Source organism: Serinus canaria, chromosome 3, assembly GCF_022539315.1.
Source record: "Serinus canaria isolate serCan28SL12 chromosome 3, serCan2020, whole genome shotgun sequence".
Classification (NCBI taxonomy): domain Eukaryota; kingdom Metazoa; phylum Chordata; class Aves; order Passeriformes; family Fringillidae; genus Serinus; species Serinus canaria.
The window spans coordinates 64,212,037-64,232,182 of NC_066316.1; the positions used below are offsets into that span (position 1 = coordinate 64,212,037).

A 20,146-nucleotide genomic window follows, 5' to 3' on the forward strand; every position below is an offset into this window, starting at 1 on the left:
AGTTTACATATTCCTTGAGCTGACCTGGAAGTATTCTGTGGTCATTCTTTCTAGTCCTGTGATTCTTGTCTTCCTTTATTTCTGTGCTCTGTTTCACATCCTGTGAATGGTCCATACTGTGGATTGAAAAGGTGTATATGGCAGTTTGGTGTATTAGGTATATTCTGTCTTGCCTCCAAATACCTAATGCATGAGATCGTAGTTCTTATCACTTTGGGCAGACACTGCTTTAGGAGATGTGTTCTGAACAAGTGAAGAGCCTGAAGCAAGTTTAGCCTCTGTTGGTTTGCATTCTTTTCCATAGCTCTGAGTTCATACTCTAGAATAAACTAGATTTCAAATACCAGATTGTTGGGAGGGTGGGGGGTGTTGTTTGTTGCTGGAGTTTTTTGTTTTGTTCTGGGTTTGTTTTTTTTTTTTTTTTTGACAAAGCTGTTTGTGTAATAGACTATTTTCCTCTAATGGAAATTTTAAAATGTTTTGGGATGGGGTTTTGTTGTGGTTTGTTTTTTGTTTCTGTGGAGGTTTTTTGGTTGTTTTTTTTTCCTTATGCATCTATGCTCCCTGGTCCTGAGGGAAATTAAATTTCCTGCTTTCAAAAAGCATTAGCTTGGTAAAGTTGTAGACAGAAGTAACACATCTTCTTACTCTAAAATATAAAAAATTACATACTGATCATAAACTCCAGCTTCTTTATGGGCCTGTATGAAATTTTGATAAAGTTGATCCCTGAATTCAAGTCCTAACTCACGAGTTATGTTCAACTCTACATTCACTACTGATCTTGAACCTCATCTGTTCCCACATATAGAAGAGGAATTCTTATAAGAAAAGGGAGACTTTTTTTAAAGCTTTAGAAAGAAATGAAGAAAATTCTCTGGTCTTGGAAGCATAAAAACCCAGTTGCTTTGTCAAAGAATTGGGAATAGTCTTAAGTTTACCTACAAGAGCTAATTTTATCAAAGAACACAGTCTATATATACTTAGTGAAGTGTGAGGCTGGATGTGTGTTTCTTGGGATACTTGTGAGGCTCTCCTCTTGGGAAGAGCAGCCTTGTCAGACACTTTGTCATGGGCTGCGCTGGGGCTGTGTTGAATTTTTCTCCTTAGCTGTGTTGCCCCCCTTGCCTGCGGGGGTGGGTGGCAGCCACAGCTCTCCATGGTACCAAGCGCGGGGCTGCCTCCACACTTGTCCTCACCAGCACTGGTGTCAGCAGCAACCAAGTCTGACTTGTTTTATGCAGACCAGTACATTTCCCTGCTGGCAAAATCTCGTTAGAGGCCCAGCTTATATAACTACTATAATTTCCCAAATGTTTTATGTAGTTGGTGTGGCAAGCTATGACATTGATTCTGCTGAGCACTACGGAGGTAAGTGCAGTGAATTATTTCTCTGAAAGTGTGTGCCGTGCTGTTTTGTAGTGCCTTCCCAGAAACCTAGCAGAATAGAAAACAAAAAAAAAAAAAAGGACAAAAGTGAAAATTAAAACAGGCACTGGTATTTTTCAGAGTTCTGTCTGCTAGTAAATTAAGAAATGTTTAAGAATATTTGAATGAGCAGCAGCTTTTTCTTAATTTTGTCAGGACTCTGAAAGAGGGTTTTATGTTTGATTTTCAAAAGGTGACTTACGGAATATACAACAAAAAAGGACTAAATATTTGGTTTTATTCTGTTCTGAAATAACTGCATGTTTAGCTTATAAGGGTCTTAAGAAGCTGCAAATGCAATTGTCTTGTCATAAAATTCACTTAAGATATGTCTTTTATTTCTGCATGTTGCCCAAAGTATCTTAGGTCCACAAGTCCTCAAAATAAGAGGAAATTACCTATTGAAACAACATACTACTAAAACCCCTTACTTTGATGATTAATCAAAAACAGTGATCCAGGTTTGTAAGATGAGTACCATTTTCACCCTTTTCCTCCACTGTGGTGTTACTACTTCTTGTTTTGGGAAGTTCTGAACTTAATATTACTCTGCTGAGAGAAAATTCCTTTATTTATGTGTGGAATAATTTTGTAGAATGAGGATCTCGAGAGATTTAAATACCTGAAAGACTAAAATCAGATATGCAAGTATTTAAGAAATAAATCTGAAATGCTCTGAGACAAACACAACTTGAGAGTAGCCCCTTGGCCTATCCTATTTTCCTTGCAGCAATTGAAGGTCTAGTCATATAGCAGATGTGTCAATTATAGTCTAGATAGGTGATTAGAGGGTAAATAGGGAGGCAGATTGGGGAATTTGTTGCATCTGTCACTAAATATTTTTTATTTTAATTTTTTTTCTTCAGTATGTTTCTCAAGATTTAACTGTCTTGGGAGTTTGTCTGAAGCTACTATGCTACAGATTTGTAATGTTTTTTTTCTGGCATAACCTGATTGATAGAGGTTGCCAGAACTGAAAAGGAGTTTTTGACTTGGTGTTGGTACTGCCACACCTATCCCAGCACAAGGGTATTGATTTGTGGTTGCAAGTACGTCCCAAGTGAGTCTGTAACAGGAGGAAATAGTTGTTTCCAGTCGAATAAATAATGAATTGGGATATCCAACTAATTCATTGTGTACTCTACTTTGAGTTCTAGTGTATTTTATGTCCGGTTCTGTGATTGAAGACTGCCCAAAGTATAGGAAGTATACTGAGAACTTAATGAAAACTCTGGAAAACTGAGAGATACAAGCACATGTTTAACTTTTTATCTGTAAAATGAGACATTTCTGAAATATACATGGCTCTGTTATGCAAAAAGCTTCTTCATTTTTAATGAATTTACCATAAAAATCCTTACACTTTCATGGAAGAGATTTTGTTTTGGAAGCTATATTGTATGTAGCCTCTTTAACATTTAAACTATATGTAGAAAGCGATGGCAGTTCTCTAAAAGTATAGATTAAAATTAGGGAGAGGATCTGGTGGCAACAGAACAGAGCTAAATATCAAAAACTTTCATCTTTATTAGAATCTTTCCTGACTGTGTAATGAAAGCAGTGGTGGATCAGTAGCTGAAGATACTTGTGCTTAGTGTGTAAAAGTGATGTTAAAAACCACCAACAAACCAAAGCTTAAATGGTACTTGCTAGCTAATTTGAAATTCAACTTTCAACAAAGTATTGGAAAACTTAAGCAAATTTGCTATTAACTGTTAAATGTCTAGGTCTAAAAAACAAATTGTTCCATGCTGTCTCTTAACAAGTTAAGATGTGAGTTACAGTTTTTTGAATTACAGCTGGTAATATATATAGTATTGAATTACAGCTGGTGTATTGACAGTTGCATTGTGCGTAGAATAGAATAGTCTTAAAATGGGCCTTGGAATGATATCTCAGTGTGTTCTTTGTATATGAGTTGCATAGATCATTCTTAAATTTTTAACTAATTGTGTATTTTGCAATATGCCACCAACTTAGCTTATTTTTTGCTTCCCTTATTGTGTAAGAAGTGGAAGATTTTTGCAGTAGTAGTAGAACTAGGCATGTTTGTGTGAGAGACTGAATATATGTGTACTGACAGGTGCATGATACAGACCTGTACCCACCGGAGGCCTTGAGCTAATTATTTAATGTGAACTTGCACACAAGTGCTCAGTGATTTTTATTTTTTTTTTCCCCGTTCTTACAGATCTCCATGTTTGATTCATGTGTATTCCTTGATTTAAGATTGCCGCTGTTTTCTCATTTGTTGAATTTAAAAAAGGAAGTAATAGATGCTGAAGAAAGAAGCTAAAGAATTCCTTTAATAATCTTTATCATATTAGCTATCACAGATTTTCTTCTTAGGCTAGCTAATCACAGTGAAAACTTGAGGTCTCGATGAAGATTCTTCTTTGACTGACCCATGAGATGTGGGGAATTATTGTTGGAAGTGAAAAATTCTGAACAGTCTTAACCTACGGAATTCTGTATGATGAATTGCTTGGAGAATAGGAGTTAATGTCTCTCATTTTATGTGGAATAAAGTAAGTATTGTAAAAGAGGCAAATCTGGCAAACTATTTACCGTATAAGTACTCTTAAAATAAGCTCCTTGTATTCCAGCTGCCAAACAGAAACAATAGTAGAAGCCTTTATTGCAATTGCATGAGACAAGTTTTTAAGAACATTCACTAGGGTAGCTCTCCAGAAGATTATCACACTTATGAAGTTTTGATTCAACTGGATAGCCATAATAAGAAAGTATAGCTGTTGGACTGAGTGTACAGGATTCTACTTTTACTGTATTTAATGGGATGAATAGAAAAAAGAGATGCTTTAGGACAAAGCAGCATAATTACATGCTTTTATAAGAGCATCAATTTTCTTGTAGGTCTCTGATGGAGATACTACAATTTTCCTAGTTATGTATATAAATTTTTTTCACACTTTTTTATTGAATGATTTAGAAAACTTGTGGTGGAGGGAACTGCACAAACTTTAAGTAGATAGACTAGATACTATGACAAAAACATGTATTTAGTATTTTTCTTTTTTTTTTTTTTGTACGACTTTTTAAAGGAAATTTAAAATCTGTTACATCTCCACTGTTCTTTGTCATGTGGCTGTGAGTCTTGTCCAAGTGTGTGCTAGACAAGTAGACATTAAAGTAGAATAAAAGCTAGCTGAACCTCTGGATTTTGTGGTCAGTTGCATGAAGCCCAGTTGAGGGCTGGTCATTAACTGTGTGCCCCAGAGGCCAGTCTGTTTAACATCTTTGTTATGAGCTGGGTGATGAGACAGAATGCACACTCAGCAAGTTTGTAGCCAGTAGAAAAGTGGGATGAGGGGTTGTAAAACAGATGGGTGTGCTGCTGTTCAGAGCTGGACAGGCTGGAGGAATGCACCGACAGGGACCTCATGCTAAGGCCTATCTGGGGCAGCGCAGCGGGGATGTGGTTGGAATCGACTGTCTGGAAAGAGCCGGGCCAGGGAAGGCCCCGGGGTCCTGACAGACATGGCTTGAACGTGGTCCAGCAGTGTGCCTCTGGCAGAGAAGGTCAATGGCACACTGGACTGTGTGGGAACCAGTGTCACAGCAGGTCAAGGGGGGTGATCCCTCCCCTCTGCTCTCTGCTGGTGAAACACACCTGGAGTGCTGGCTCTGGTTCGAAGGCTCCCCCATATGAAAGAGTCATGGATGTGCTGGAGCAAGTCCAGCAAAAGGCTGCTGTGTTGAGGAGACTGGCCCATCTGTCATACTGGGAGAGGCTGAGAGATGCAACTGTTTAGCCTGGAGAAGGAAAGGCTCAGGGGGATCTTACAAACGTGTGTGTACACCAGATGGTGAGGAGTAAAGAGGACTGAGCAGGCATATTCTTAGTGGTGTCTCATGAAAACAAAAGGCAATAGGCACAAACTAAAACACAAGAAAAACCTTTTTTTTTTTTTTTTTTTTTTTTTTCTACTGTGAGGATGGTCAAATTCTGGCAAAGGCTGCCCACATATGTTGCATCCTTGTCTTCCTTGGAGACTTTCAAAACCCACTTGAGCAACGCCCAGCATAGTCTGTTCTAGCTGACTCTGCTTTGCTCAGGATCTAGGTTAGACTAGGTAACCTCCAGATGGGTCTTCTGACCCCAACCTTTCTGTGACTCTGTATACATGGTGTTTCTATAAGAGCTACTGTGTTGAACCTGTAAGTTGTGAGCGTTCCACGTCAAAACTAATAGTCATTATTGTATAAATATTGAGATGTAGCTAGGAATTACAATTTTTTTCCATTGCATGATTGGGACCTGTAGGTTACTGGAAAGTATCCCAGTAGGCCACTACAGATTTGTCTTAGATTCATCTTGAGCTTAGCTTTGAAAATAAACTTGGTCTCAGCTGGTGACTGTGCTATCTTCTGCTTACTTTGATTTTGCTTCTGTAATCTTAATTTTTTTTTAAACAGTTGAATTAGTGATAAGTTAGCATGAGCATGGATTTTATTTTGTTGGTTAAAATGTAGATTATTTTTTTCCAGAGGAAAGAAGAGAAATTGCTTCAAGGTAGTTTCTTTCTGGGAAGGTAGCTCAAATTCTTCTGCAGTTATTAAAAATTCCATAATTCTTGTTGGAATTTCCTTAATTCTGGAAATTTAGCATTAAAACTTCCAGAGGTGGTTTGTAGTTAATGCCTTCTAGAAAAGGGAAAGATGCTGTAGATAAAAATACTGTGTTGGGAGTCTTGCTGTATATGTGTTTCACTAATATTTCTTTCCTGTGGAATTGTATCCTTGCTTGGAAGGCTCAATGCCTTTCCTTCCTTAAACAAGTCTGGAAAGTAGAAAATCAATTATGAGCAAGCAATGGATTTATTTTCCAGTCTGCTTTTCAAAACACTGATGAAGATTTCTTCTTTGATCCACTAGTGGTGTATTCTTATCTGCATGGTCTCATCTGCTGTGAGGAACCACTAGATACTCAAATTGCATAGAGTCTGCAGAAATTCTTGAGGAAATTAAAGCCAAAATAGATCAGGCATTGAGAGGACAAGACTTGCAGGCAGAGAGAGTGCAAAAATGAGCTTTGTTTTGGTGGTGAAGAGGAAACTGGGAAAACCTTTTCTCTGGCTTGTCATACAGTACTGCTGTTTTTCTGGGAAAACAGAATACAGGAAAAACCTTTTGCTAATGCTTTCATCAGCTCAATACTTGAGGACTCTTCAGTAAGAATGAATAGTGTGTTTGAGTGATAATAATGCTGACTATACCTTGCTTTCAGGTTTGCAAGCAAACTAAGAGGAAAAGAGATCATCTTTCTTTAGTGTCAACTTCTTTTACAATTATCCAAAAGTACTTGTGACATTTTCAGGTGATGGCACTCAGAAATACTGCTTTGGATATCCTCTAGAGCTGATTTTGGAATGGAGATGCTTCATTTTACTTTACATTTCTGCAGTTGTTCTGTCTCTATCATCCCTGCTTTCCTTTCTTCTCCCCTTGCCAAATAAAAGAAAAAACAAATCCTTTTCATTCTAAATATTTAAAGCCAGTTCCCAATATTAGTGGGTACTTCTACAAAAATTATGTTTTCCTAAAAAGCAGGAGAACTCAGCTTTGCATACCCTTAGTTATTAAAAAGCTGTGTGTTTCTAAGCCATGTATTGAAAAATCTAAAACCAGGCAATGACCAGACAGCTTTTCATTATAAAAATCTTGTGAAAAATAAATGTTTAAAAACATGACACTTCAGATGGTGAAAGTTAATAGGGGGTTAGATTTGAAGGTGAAATGAATTAAAATTTAAGAGCCAGTTTTTAGTATTGAACTGTAATGGAAGTTAGCTTGAATGGTAAAGCAAGGAAATAGATTTAGAAGGAAATGGGACAGTAATTTTTTAGAATTTGGATTATTTTCAGTGTTATGACTTATTCTATGTAGTACAAATAACTATACAACTTAAATATTTCTTTCTGATGAAAGTACAGTAGATGAAACTACAGATTATGTGATTGTATGAAGGATAATTTAGCCCAGTTTAGCAAAAAAGGGAGACTTAAATTATAATTTATATCAATATAATTGCTTATGACTGGGTTAGACATTGCTTATAGTGGCCTTTTTTAAAAAAAAAGATTAATTTTAGAACAAAATAGAGAAACTTAAGCTTTGCTTTCTGACAATAAATGGAATCAGCTGACAAATCTTACCCTTTTTATATGATTGGTTTTTTCCACTCCAAATTGAGACTTTCTAAGTGTGATGGATTTGTCATAGAAATATACTTTGCAGAAAATTTCAAATTCTGTTCATCCTTTTAGGCTCTCATCGCTTCAATGTCAGTGAATGTCGTCCTTTTTAAGGCATTTGATCCTGCTGAAGACAACCAACTTCCTCAGTGCCATCTCTCATCTTTTGCACCAAAAGGCTGTTTTTCTTCTGTGGATGCTTTTTCAAGGAGAAATATGACTTTGCTTTTTGTTAAGAAAAGGAATAATGGTGAATTAGAAACTATATTTTCCTTCTAAAAATACTTCGAATGAGAAAAATTTCAGAATGACATTGTCAGGGAAAAAAATTCCAACTTCATTAACAATGGCTTGACTGACCATTAGGATATAATTTGATGATACTAAATGCAGAAATTGAAAAAAGAAAGGATGAACTTAATATGGCTAGCAGGTAATTAAAGCAGATGAAAATATGGCATCTCTATTTTCTCTGTAATATAGTTCTGAAACCATGCTGAGGATTTGGGATGATAAATAATTTTTAAGTCATAGTGCTGAAGTAGTCTTAGAGGCATTGCAAATAACTGTTGTCTTTTTGATAACATTTGTATAGTAGAGCTCTCCTTATCAGTTAAGCAAGTTTGAGGTTTAGTACCACTCAACTTGATTTACAAGTTGGTTGTGTTTAAAACCACTTGATTTACAAATGGTTGAATTTAAAAATAAGGGTTGATTTTCAAAGAGCCATTACAAAACATTTAAACTGTTTTCTGCTAGAATTTGTTCCCATTCTGACTAACTTTTGAAGCTTTTTCTAAACAATTTTATGCTCTTTCTTAACAGTCTTTCTTCAAACTATTCTTGTGTTGTATTAAAACCTGTCATCATGAAAATACTTTTGATGTCATAGTGAGATTGAAATTCACATTAAACTCTATATTGACTTACTCTGCAAGCTGGTTTTACACTTTGGCTCAGAAAGTAAACTTAGGTGCAGCTACCAAATGTCTCAGTCACACAGGTAATAAATATACTGCTTAGAAATTGCTCTGAGAACAGTGCAACATAAATGTATGGAACTGGATTGCTGACCCCTGTAAACTTATGTAATTCCATTAGAGACAGCATTGCCAGTGTGGAACAGCTGAGCTTTTATCTCAGAAATAGATGTCACATAGTAGCCAAGTGGGGGATTAAGTGCCAGTCACAGAAAGCACTAATGGTGATGTCTTCCCTAATTTGGTTTATAGTAAAAAGTTGCACTTCATTTCTATCCAGCTGCTTCTTGTCTTCCTGTCAAGGTCTTTAAGTCTACTTCTTTCTGCCTGGGAAAATTATTTTGGTTCTTGTACATATAATTCTGAGGTGTTCTACTCATGAAAATTAGTTGAATTCAATCTGGCTGCTTGCCTGTCCATCTGCAGCATTCTTTAATGGCCATTTTGCCACTGACTAGAGATGTCCAGTGAATACCCCAACCCATCTCATGGTTCTGTGATATTATCTTGCTGTAGCTCTACCCATTTAATCAGTATTTCTTGTTTGTTTGATATCACAACTGCTTGTTTTGTATCTGAATTTTTCCCTCAGTTGAAGATATTCTGAAGGTTGCATCATGTTTCATAGAGGCCTAAAATTATTAATATGGGGAAAGGCATCCAAGATTGAGTCCAGCCTATGACCAAACACCATTATATCAACTAGACTAGCACTAAGCTAGCACTAAGATCCAGTTGTTTCTTGAACACCTCTGGGGATGGTGACTCCACCACCTCCCTGAGTAGCCCATTCCCATTCTTGACAACCCTCTCAGTGAGAAATTCCTCCTGGTTTTGGTGTTGCAGCATTGTATCTATCTGTCTGTCACACTTTAGCCAAGTCATGATTCTTTTTAAAACCTTTTTAAAGTGAACTGTATTTTTCCTTCTTTTCCTTCTGTTTTTTATTTTTATACATATTTGGGAGAGATGTCTGCCCTTTTTTTTCCTCAGAAAATAGAGTACAGTTATTAAATTCCTTTGTTCCATTATAATTTGTTGTGGCAAGGAAAATACCCCATTTTTCCCTTTTCTGCAGCACATCCAAAATAACCATGTAAGGGAAAAAAAGGAATTTTCTGCTTTCCATATCAGGATGCCATCTGTCCTTGTATCCAGTATTATATTTACTCTGCTTAATGGAATGGGTTTGCCCCCAAGTATCTCTTTCTGTCACGCTCTCATACATGCTGATGCCTCTGTCAAATCCCCTTTTGTCCCCTTCTGGTCGTATTTCACTGGTGGACCCAGTCTTAGAAGTACTCTGCTGCTAGAGCAGAAGGAGCAACAGGGCCTGATTGCCCACTTGACCTCTTGTCATGGGTGAACTCCTTCTTGGTTTGCTGCTGATTGCTAAAATCAGTTGTAGGATGACATATTGTTGCTTTAAACCAGTCTTGACTGCCTTGGCTTCTGAACTTGTGAATTCCATTCTCATGTTGCTGCTCAGTGTGTTGGGCTATCAAAAGAGGTGCAGGTAATGTGCTCCCCTTGTTGAATCTGATTACAGAGTGCTCTGTAGCTGTAGCTTTACTGCTGCCTTGATTTTGATTTGTGTTACCTGATTGATAAAGGTTATCCCTTTTCCCAGATTTGGACCAAGTGCCTGTTTCCAAGATAGGCTGTGGTAGCATAAAGCTCCTGATGAGCTAAAGCCTCTCATTTGGTGTCTGGTACAACTCTAGGAGAAAGGCCACAGGGAATAAATGACCTATTCAGCCACACTGACCACTCTGTCCCGGTGTCAAGGTGTGCTCTGCACCTCTTTTTTGAGTGGGACATCTCCTCCCCCATGATTAATTGGACTGTGGCATGTCTTTTCCTGATAATTAAATTTTAAGGTGCACTGTAATAATTTATAAACATGCTGAGCTGTAAATGCAAGAAGATATTTTAAACCAGTAGGATTTTCAGACAATTCAGAAGAGTTAACATTTCAGAGTGGGCCATACACAAATAAACAAAACACAGGAAGGACTGTAAGTCAAGTTAAATGTGATACTGATCTGTACTTGGCAGTTCTGAGAGTGGAAATGGATTATCAGCACATCAGATTACAGTTACTTGAGGAGCAGGTATTTAGGAGTATGAAGAAAGCTCTCAAGGTGTATGGGCCCCTGTGAAGTGTTATACCTACTGTATATTGTATTAAACATCAGGAAACCTGAAAATAAAACATGATGTTTTTCCCCTGTATTTTATTCTCGGTGTGGATGTTGGTGACTGGTGCATGGGCTTGGACTTACCATCTTTGACAGAAAATTTAGTGTCTATCAATAAGTGTGAAAATGAAAAATTCCTTATCTAAAGGTAGAGCTCTAGGTAGTAGTGAATAGTGAGTATCTGTTAATGCTCAATACTTAGAAATTATGTTGAGCTTCATAGTGTCATTCTCTAAATAATTAATTGTAAACAAAAGTCATTAGAGATTTCTTTGGAAAGCTAGTTGCTGGAATAAAAAGAATCCAGTATTTGTTTCCAGAGTTTCTAAAGGAATAAGATACTGAATTTTACTTAAATTCAGCTAACACATGGAGACTGTTGAATAGCATAAAGGATATTTTAATAATAGATTTTATGTGAAAGTGTGTTTTTTAGGGGGGAAAAAAATCAAGTTCTTGCCCTCGGTGCATTTTATCTCAAAAGAAGACCGGTATAGTTAGACCAGCTTTTTGGGTGGAGACGCTTTTTGCAGGGGGCATTCCTTTTACAGCTGCAGACCATATTTGTCCCTTCCCTGCTCATTGTACTGTGCCCCTAATGCACTGGCCCAGGTATTTAGAAAGACTTGCAATGAGCCATGTAGCTGAAGAACAAGTGTTGTCCTTCCACCTTTTCTGTGATGTCAAGAAATCCTGATCTAAAGGTCTAGCTTGTTCCTGTGTTTATCAGCAATACAAAGATCTTGATTGACAGAGCATCATCTATTTGTGGGATTTTCCGTAAGGAAGCAAAAGATCTTTCTAGATATATGGATGTTTTTAAAAATTTAAATAAAAAAGAAAAAAGAAAGAAAGATGGGTATACATAGGTTTTGTGGTTTGGGTGTGGGTTTTTTTTTTTTCTATACATGTTATAACTGTCTGGCTACTTTTGTATGTAGTAACACATTTGTAATACTGTACTCTGTGATTGTGGTCAGCTTTTATGAAAGGAAGTTTTAAGCAGCTTTGAAGTACTTTCCTGTATCATTGTATTCTTGTAATGTGCTAAGGAAAAGAAATTTGTCCTGTAAAACAAACTTTACCTGGCTATTTAGTTGGGTATTTTATTTTGGGTATTTTATGGGTCTTAAATTGATCTTAATATGTAAATTTTAAATGCTGATATATAGATATATCTCATTTTTTGGACATTATTTAGTCAACTGGAAGACAAGGGGAAAAAATAATGCAATACCTATTGTACCAAAAACATATGATTTTTTTGAACTATCATAAAGGAAATATTTCTACATAAAATAATTAATGATAATGCTTGCAAATTTTTTAAGGTTTCTTACTGATTTTCTAGGCTGAACTTTTCTGTTTGCTGCACTTTTTACTGTTTCTCAATATATGTTACTACTTCCTATGTGAAGTAATTCTTACCTACCCAGAGTGTGCAAGGGTGGGTCAGGTTTATTGGTCTGTATCTTATAAACCATTAGCAGGTTATGCACAAGCATTTCTTGTTGGCACTGTCCTTGTGTGGTTCATTCCAGAGAGAGGCAGCACTGGCAAAATCTGGGGATGCCTCTGGAGTCTCTGGTGTTTCAGGCTGGTGTTCAGGCAGCAGCACCCTGGGAGCACTGGGAACACAGCAGTTCACCTGAACAAGGCTGAACACAGCACTCTGGCCCAGGGACCCACACATCAAGTCTGAAATGGAGGTTTACCAGTCATAAGATTGATGTTTGTGTAAGATGTGTAGTGACTCATAGGTATCAGCTCTCTTGTTGATGTAAAATTAGAGAAAATTAACCATGCACATTTCTTGGGGTATGTTCATAGAATCATAGACTATTGTTTTCTGTGCTGCAAAATAATTTGCACTCAATTCTAGTATTAAGATGAATTACACATTTGTAATTAGAAAAGCATTTTATCGTGACTAAATTGCTGTCAGGAGCAGATGACTGAAGTACAGCTGACCACGTAAGAGCTGGTCAGTTTTTCAAACCATAACATCTAGTTTGGGGTAAAAAATATTTCTCAGGCAAACTTTCATCTTTCAGCCACAAACAGTGTGGAACAGGAATTGTTGTTTGTGTTCCATGTCGCTCAAAACACCAAAGCTAGAGTAGGGTCTGACTTGCTTCACCTTACCATGTAGAACATAAAACAATCCAATAATTATTGGCATAACCAAAGGTTATTGCTGTTGTTGGTACTAACTTACTCTGTTGTAGTTCTTCAGACCAATGCACACAGTTTTTCAGTAGGTTTTCATTAAAAATTAAATTATTGTTTTGTATAAAAAGTGTTAGCTGGCAATCTCAGTATCCTTATAGAGAATATGGTTCTGTCTGTCCCTCTGAAATGATATGCTGACTGAAAATACAGTAAAGCATGATTTTTTTTTTCCTGTCATGTGATAAGAATTGCTATGTGCAGTTGGAGTAGAGCTGGAAAAATATGAATTACTCAAATAAGCAGTTTATGGGTCTTAGTATTATGCAGTTGTACTAAAAAAGCTGCAGGGATTTTTAAATCATTTTTAAAAGCATTTACAAGCATGCTTAGCAGGGGTTCATGCTCTCATTTAAAAACAGAGAGTGCAAAACTTGTTTTTTCTATCTACCTCCAATGTTTGCAACCTTATTGCTTTTCGATTTTCAGAAACTTACTTGAGAAGGAGAGATTTATTTTAGCTAGAACTTTAAATGTATTCATTGGCTTCAAGGTACTTCAATTTCTGCTTGTGTTTCATTGAAGTGCTGTTAAGTTGCTTTTGGTTCAGTTAGTACAGACTTTTTTTCCCTGTGTTCCTACATTAATACAGTGGGTCAAATTCTCAAATATGGAATCTGATACAGCTATTCCATTTCTTTAAAAATACTGAGGTTTATAGTAATTTGATGGAGCTGGAATTCAGGCTGCTGTAAGGCATATGTTATGATGAAATATTCAGTTGCATGCATTTTATTTTTGCATTTCCCATAAGATATAAATGCCCTTCTTTTAGGGAACGATTTGTACTTGAATTTGAATTGAATTTGTTGCTGTTCAGTGCTTTTAGTAAGGAGCAAGTCAATAATGAGAATTTAAAGATATCTTCTGAATGTGGCATTGCACATGGATTTATTTTTCACTTGGAGTTTTCAGTGAGGTTTCCACTGCTAAATCATAATACCCTTGAAAATGCTTTATGATTTATACTTTCTGCAGATCGTAGTGCTAACTTGAGACTGGAACACTGCCTGAAGTGAAAAACATTATGGCACTTCTGTGCACAAGGATGAGAGTCAAGGGCTGTTTAGAGTGTGGGATTTGACCTAGTGTTCTGCAATTGCTTATTATAATATAACCTGATCCTAAGTGTGAGATTTATCTTTTTTATAGTACCTTCTAAACTACATTGTCCCACGTCTCGAACCAAAACTAAGGGACCTCTCATGCAAGACAGTGCATATAACATTTAGAAAAACCCCAAACCCTCTGTTTTCAAGTAATTTTTGATATGAACAAAGAAGTTGCATACTAGACACCATTAAGCCAGCAGGGAAACAAGCCTTTGGGATCCAATAGCTGAGACTGTTGGTACCAGGAGGGAGGTCATAGCTTTGTGATCAGAAGTTACTGTTGGCGTCACCAAAGACAATAAGAATATAGAAGGTTGAAACCTTTGGTGAAGGGCATTTCAGTGATAGCTGTGATTTTGCTAATGAGATTGCATGTGGTTTAGTTGTCATTTTTTGCAATGTTTTGGTCAAGTTTTGTGAGTCTCTGTACCATGAAACTCCTTCAAAATAGGAAAGTTTATCTTAATTTTTTATCTGGGGAGGAAAAAAGCCAAAAGTGTCATTGATACCTGCAGATATGTAACTGGTACTAAAAACAAGTTGCCAAACATATGGAAAACCTATGTTTTTTCCCTCTTTCATTAAATAGCATGTACGTATGTTTAAAATGGAATTAGAAGAAGTTTAAAGTGTTTTTTGTGATTTTTTTAAAGTTAATTCCTTGCTATATAAAGATAGGTGAGGCTGGGGGAGTTGGGTTTTTTGCATTTTGTGTTGCTTCAGAACTTTTTTATTTTTCCTTTTTCTTTTCAGTTGTAATCTAAAGCCTGTCCTTTTGGGATTTTGTGGCTCAGGTAACAGAATGGGGTATATTATTTCAGCCATAATTTAGAATAAAATGCATAAAAGGCATAAAATTTATAGTAAATATTGAGACTTTTGTTCAAAAAAACAGACAAAAGAACACCATGGCCAAAGTCTTAAATCTGCTCTTTCACTTATGAGAACTTTTTTGAGCATTGTAGCTCATCTGAACACTTGACTGTAGACACTTTCCTTTAGTCTGGAGCATATAGACTTTTGCTTGGTGTCGGGAGAGCAGCTATGTGCCTTCTTCATATTTCCCAACCTTGAGGGCAAGTCAGCACAACTTCCTCTGTTGCCTGACTGGTGGAGGACTGGCCTAGGTTCTGTCCTCAGTTAAAAAAGAAAATCCCCTGCTGCTTCTTCGTTGTAATTTTGGTTGCTTCTTCTTAATTTTTAAGATGCACAAGTTACTCTAATCAGGAGACCATTTTTTTGTTCAGATGTGTTTTATAGCTCTGCTGCCTGTATATCTAGGAAGTATGGGGAGAATTGCTGGTGTTCTTGAAGCAAAAGATTGCATAACCCCACCTATTGCGTGGATAGCTTATTCACTGACATATACACATACTTATCTGTACTTCCTAGTTAACAACCAAGATCTACTATGTTGTGGTGCAGTTGAAACATCCCTTAGGATATATCTGGTTATCTTAAAACTTTCATTGAATGCTCGTGGTTTTGCTGCCTTCACAGCCTTCTTGAACTGCTTAGCTCCCTGGGCTCCCCAGATTGCTAGCTGCCCTGCCCTGAACTTTTCTGTTCAGCTGACTTACTAGCTGGGAAGTCAGTGAATTTATGTAGTAATGGACCTTAGACCTTAGGATGCACAAAATGTTTACTAGATAAACTGTCAAAAGTGAAATTGTATCTGGGCAACCATCAAGATTGCAATCCAGAATAACTAGTGTTTGCATTTTTCATGTTCCTGAAATTAAATATTTAAGAACATGTAGTGTTTGGGAAGGAGGGATCTGAGATATGTTTTTTATTCCAGTTGAATTTCTTGTTGTGATATATATACTCTGTGTGTTATTTTCCAACAGAAAGATCTCTTCAGTTTTTTTTTCTTTTTAGTCTGTGCTTTGAACTATTCCAAATAAATTTGAGGTTTTTTTAAAATGTGTTTTTAAGTGTGCTTCCCCCCACAGTGTATTTACAGCAACAACATGGATATAAATACAAAGCTTTCATTAGGAAAATTAGGTGTTTAAGGAGAACAGAAAAGCTACCCTACTCTTTAAGATGTATAAGAATATCATGACTAATACCGCATTTATGCAGTTACATCCTTAATAACATGTGGTGTCTTGTTTGTGTGATGGAAACAAGCCAGATTGGTGAAGTAGCTTTCAGAGTACCAAGGTATGTTTTTCTTGGGATTTAACAGATAATCAGAATGCCTTTTCTCTTAATATAATATTATTTTGTGTTTGCAGGTAATATATGCTTTGAACACTAAAAATGATGAACATGAAGCAGCTATCCAAGCCCTTAAGGATGCTCATGAGGAAGAAATCCAACAAATTCTTGCAGAGACCAGAGAGAAGATCTTGCAGTATAAAAGTAAAGTGGCAGAAGAAATGGATCTCAAGAGAAAGATTCAGGTTTTGGAAGAGTCACTGGAAGATCACAAAAAGATGAAACATCAGGCCTTGACAGAATTTGAAGCATATAAGGATAGAGTTGAAGATATGCAGCTTTGTGCAGAAGCTCAGCATGTCCAACGTGTAGTGACCATGTCAAGGGAAGTAGAAGAGATCAGAAAGAAATTTGAGGAAAGGCTGCGAAGTTTCATACAATTGCAAGTACAGTATGAGAAGGACAAGCGTACAGCTCTGGAAGACTTAAAAGCTGCCCACAGGCTTGAAATTCAAGAACTTCTGAAGACTCATCAGAGTCAGAATGCTACTTTAAGTAAGGGGCAAGAGAAAATGGAGGAATTGCATAGACTGGAGCTGGAAGACTTGAACAGTAAGGTTGAAGAGTTAAGGCTGGAAAAAAAAAAGCTCATTGAGGACTATGAAGGCAAACTCAGCAAAGCACAGTCCTTTTATGAACATGAACTTGACTCTTTGAAAAGATCTCAGCTTTTTACAGCAGAAAGTCTACATGCCTGCAAAGAGAAAGAAGTGGAACTAAGAAAAGAATTTCAGAACCAGGAAAGTATGTTACGGAAGAATCTGGGGAAGCTTAAAACTGAATTGCAAATGGTCCAGGATGAAGCTGCTAGTCTACGGGAAAAATGCCAAAAACTTCAGGTGGCTCTTGGTACTGCAGAAAACAATGTTCAGGTGAGACTGATGATATGTTGTTCCCAAGACTGTGAATTTTCTTTTCTTATAAAAGCAGTGTTTCCATGTGGCTGTTAGGTTGAGGTTATTAATGTGTAAACTTAATTTTCTTTTGCTCATACATGCTTGTCATCATCTTCAATTTTTTTTTTGTTTATTTCTACTTTAAGCTTAATTGTTTAATTAACAATATTTTCACAAGCAGCAACTGAAATGCTGCACACTCTTTCAGTATATTAGTGGGTTTGGCTCAGGTAGGGTTAATTTTCTCTACAGGAGCTTGTGGGGTGCCAGGTTTTGGATTTGTTGGAAACAAATCCAAACATATTGGAAACAGTGTTGGTAATTCATGAATTGTTTAGTTATTGCTGAGCTGTGCTTAGGCAGGGGTTGTTTTGGCTTTTCACCCCACCCTTCCAATGAGGAGGCTGGGGTTGTACAAGGAGCTGGAATGGAGCACAGCCAGGACAGCTTAACACAGGGATATTCCATATTATATGATGTAATGCTCGGGATATAAATATGGGGGAAGGAGGAAGGAGTGATGGTGTTTGCCTCTCCAAGTCAGTGTTATGCCAGATGGAGCTCTGCTTTCCTGAGCACAGCTGAATAGCCTGCCTGCCCATGGGAAGTGGTGAATGAATTCCTTGTTTTAATTGCTTGTATGTATGTGGCTTTTGTTTCATCTATCAACAGTCTTCATCTCAACCCACAAATTTTCCCACTTTTACCCTTCCAATTCCCTTCTCTGTCCCACTTTGGCAGTAGTGAGCAAGTGGCTGTGCCATACTTAGCTGCTGACTGGGTTAAGCTCCAACACAGTTTTATTTAGTGTGTTGGGTTGATCCTCGCTGCATGCCAAGTGCTCACCAAAGCTGCTCTACCACCCTTCTGCTCAGCTGAACAGAGGAGAGAGACTGTAATGAAAGACTTCTGAGTTGAGATGAGAAGTGGGAGAGATCATTCATCAGTTACCATCATGGGCTAAAAAGGCTTTGCTTGTCAAGAAGGATTTTTCACCAATTTATTACCAAATTTATTACCAATCAAATCAAAGTAGGATAATGAGAAGTTAAACTGAATCTTAAAAGAGCACTTTTTCCCCACCCCTTCATCTTTCCTGGGCTAGTTTCTGAAATGACTCTTTACTGTTTCAGTAACTTGAATTATAAGAAATCTATATTTTCTTTTGAACCAGAACAATACTTTCCCTCCTGCATGGCTAGAACACATTACACTCTCCAAGATATCCTATTGTGAATCAGTACATCTGATTTAAGGCGTAAAAGTTTAGAATCATAGAACTATAGAATAGTTTGTCTTGGAAGGGACAGTAAAGATTATCTAGCTCCAAACCCTCTGCCATGGCTGGGATACCTTGCACTAGACCTGCTTGCTTAGAGTCCCATCCAGCCTTGAACACCTGCAGGGATGGAAAGTCCACAACCTCTGCGGGCAATCTGTTTCAGTGCCTCACCACCCTCAAAGGAAAGAATTTCTTCATAATATCTAATCTAAGCATATGCTCCTTCAAGTTAAGGGAACTTCCCCCTGTCTTATCACTACATGTCTTTGTCAAAAGTCTTTTTCCAGCTCTTTTAGGCCTTTTTTAGATACTGGAAGGCTGCTCTAAGGTCCCCCCAAGAGCCTTCTCTTCTCCAGGCTGAGCATTCTTTCAGCCTGTCTCTACAGGAGATCCAGCGACCCAGCCCTGTGATTGATTTAGTGGTCTCCTCTGGACTTTTTCCGAAAGGTCCTTGTCTTCCTTGTGTTGGAGCTGCCACACCTGGACACACAGTAGTGCAGGTGGGGTCTAAAAAGAGCAGAGTAGAGGGACAGAATCACCTCCTGTGACCTGCTGGTCATGCTGCTTTTGATGCATCCCAAGACATGATTGGCTTTCTGGGCTGTGAGTGCACATTGATAAGTTATATTGAGCTTTTTGTTCCAGAGTCCTTCTCCCCAGAGCTAGTCTCCTCCCAGCCTGTACTTGTGCTTGGGATTGCCCCCATCCAGGTGCAGGACATTGCTCTTGGTGTTGTTAAACTCCATGAGGTTTGCCCAGTCCCACCTCTCAAGCCTGTCAAGGTCCCTCAGGATGACATCCCTTCCCTTCTCTCCAGCAAGTCGAGTGCACCACACAGCTTGGTGTTGTCAGCGAGCTTGCTGAGGATGCACCCGATACCACTGCCCATGTTGCTGAGAAACATGCTAAAAGTTGCTGGTCCCAGCAGTGACCCCTGGGAATGTTTGATAGAAGCAATTGCCCAGCTCTCATTTTAGGTATCTCCACACGTAGCTTAATTTGAGTCAGTAGTAAACACTTTGAGTTGCAGTGAAGGGCACTAAACTGCTGTGAACACATAATGTATTCTTTAATGTGAAAAACTCTCAGATACCAGAAACCAGGTTGCTAAAGTTGACCCCCAGACTCTGTGGACCATTTTATAGGATTTTTTTTCATTTACCTTTTTGAATATTGTCACATTTCTCTTATGCATTACTGTCATGCTGTGTACCCATTATCTTGTTCTTCAAAAAGTATTTTTGAAGCATTACATAGAATAGACAATGAATATGGGAATAATATTGCACTATTTCAGCTTTTGTGTGAATAAAACTTGTTTGCTGATAGGTCTCTTCTGTACCTTTTAACCTAATGTTCATTTAAATTGATGTGATTGTATATGATGGTAACAGGTATTATGTGTTTCCTCTAGGTTCTTCAAAAACAGCTAGAGGATGTGAAGGAGGAGGAGATGTCATTGTTAAGCAAACACAAAGAAGTGGAAAGCGAGCTTGCAGCTGCTAGAGAGCGCTTACAGCAGCAGGCCACTGATCTTGTTCTCAAAGCCAGTATGTATGTCAGTAACTTAATCTGGA

General features: G+C 37.6%; 1 protein-coding gene across 9 annotated transcripts in view; it reads left to right on the forward strand.

The window, feature by feature from the left end:
* FAM184A (family with sequence similarity 184 member A) overlaps positions 1-20,146 on the forward strand; it is a 72,835-nt gene that overhangs the window by 9,504 nt on the left and 43,185 nt on the right. For all 9 annotated transcript variants that reach the window (XR_007777186.1, XR_007777185.1, XR_007777187.1 and 6 more), the window contains exons 2-3: positions 16,409-17,263; positions 19,984-20,119. Coding sequence is in view for 6 of the 9 variants with exons in the window: in XM_050972742.1 (XP_050828699.1) it covers positions 16,409-17,263; positions 19,984-20,119 (991 nt within the window). In the remaining 3 variants the exon portion in view is untranslated. The remainder of the gene's footprint in view (positions 1-16,408; positions 17,264-19,983; positions 20,120-20,146) is intronic.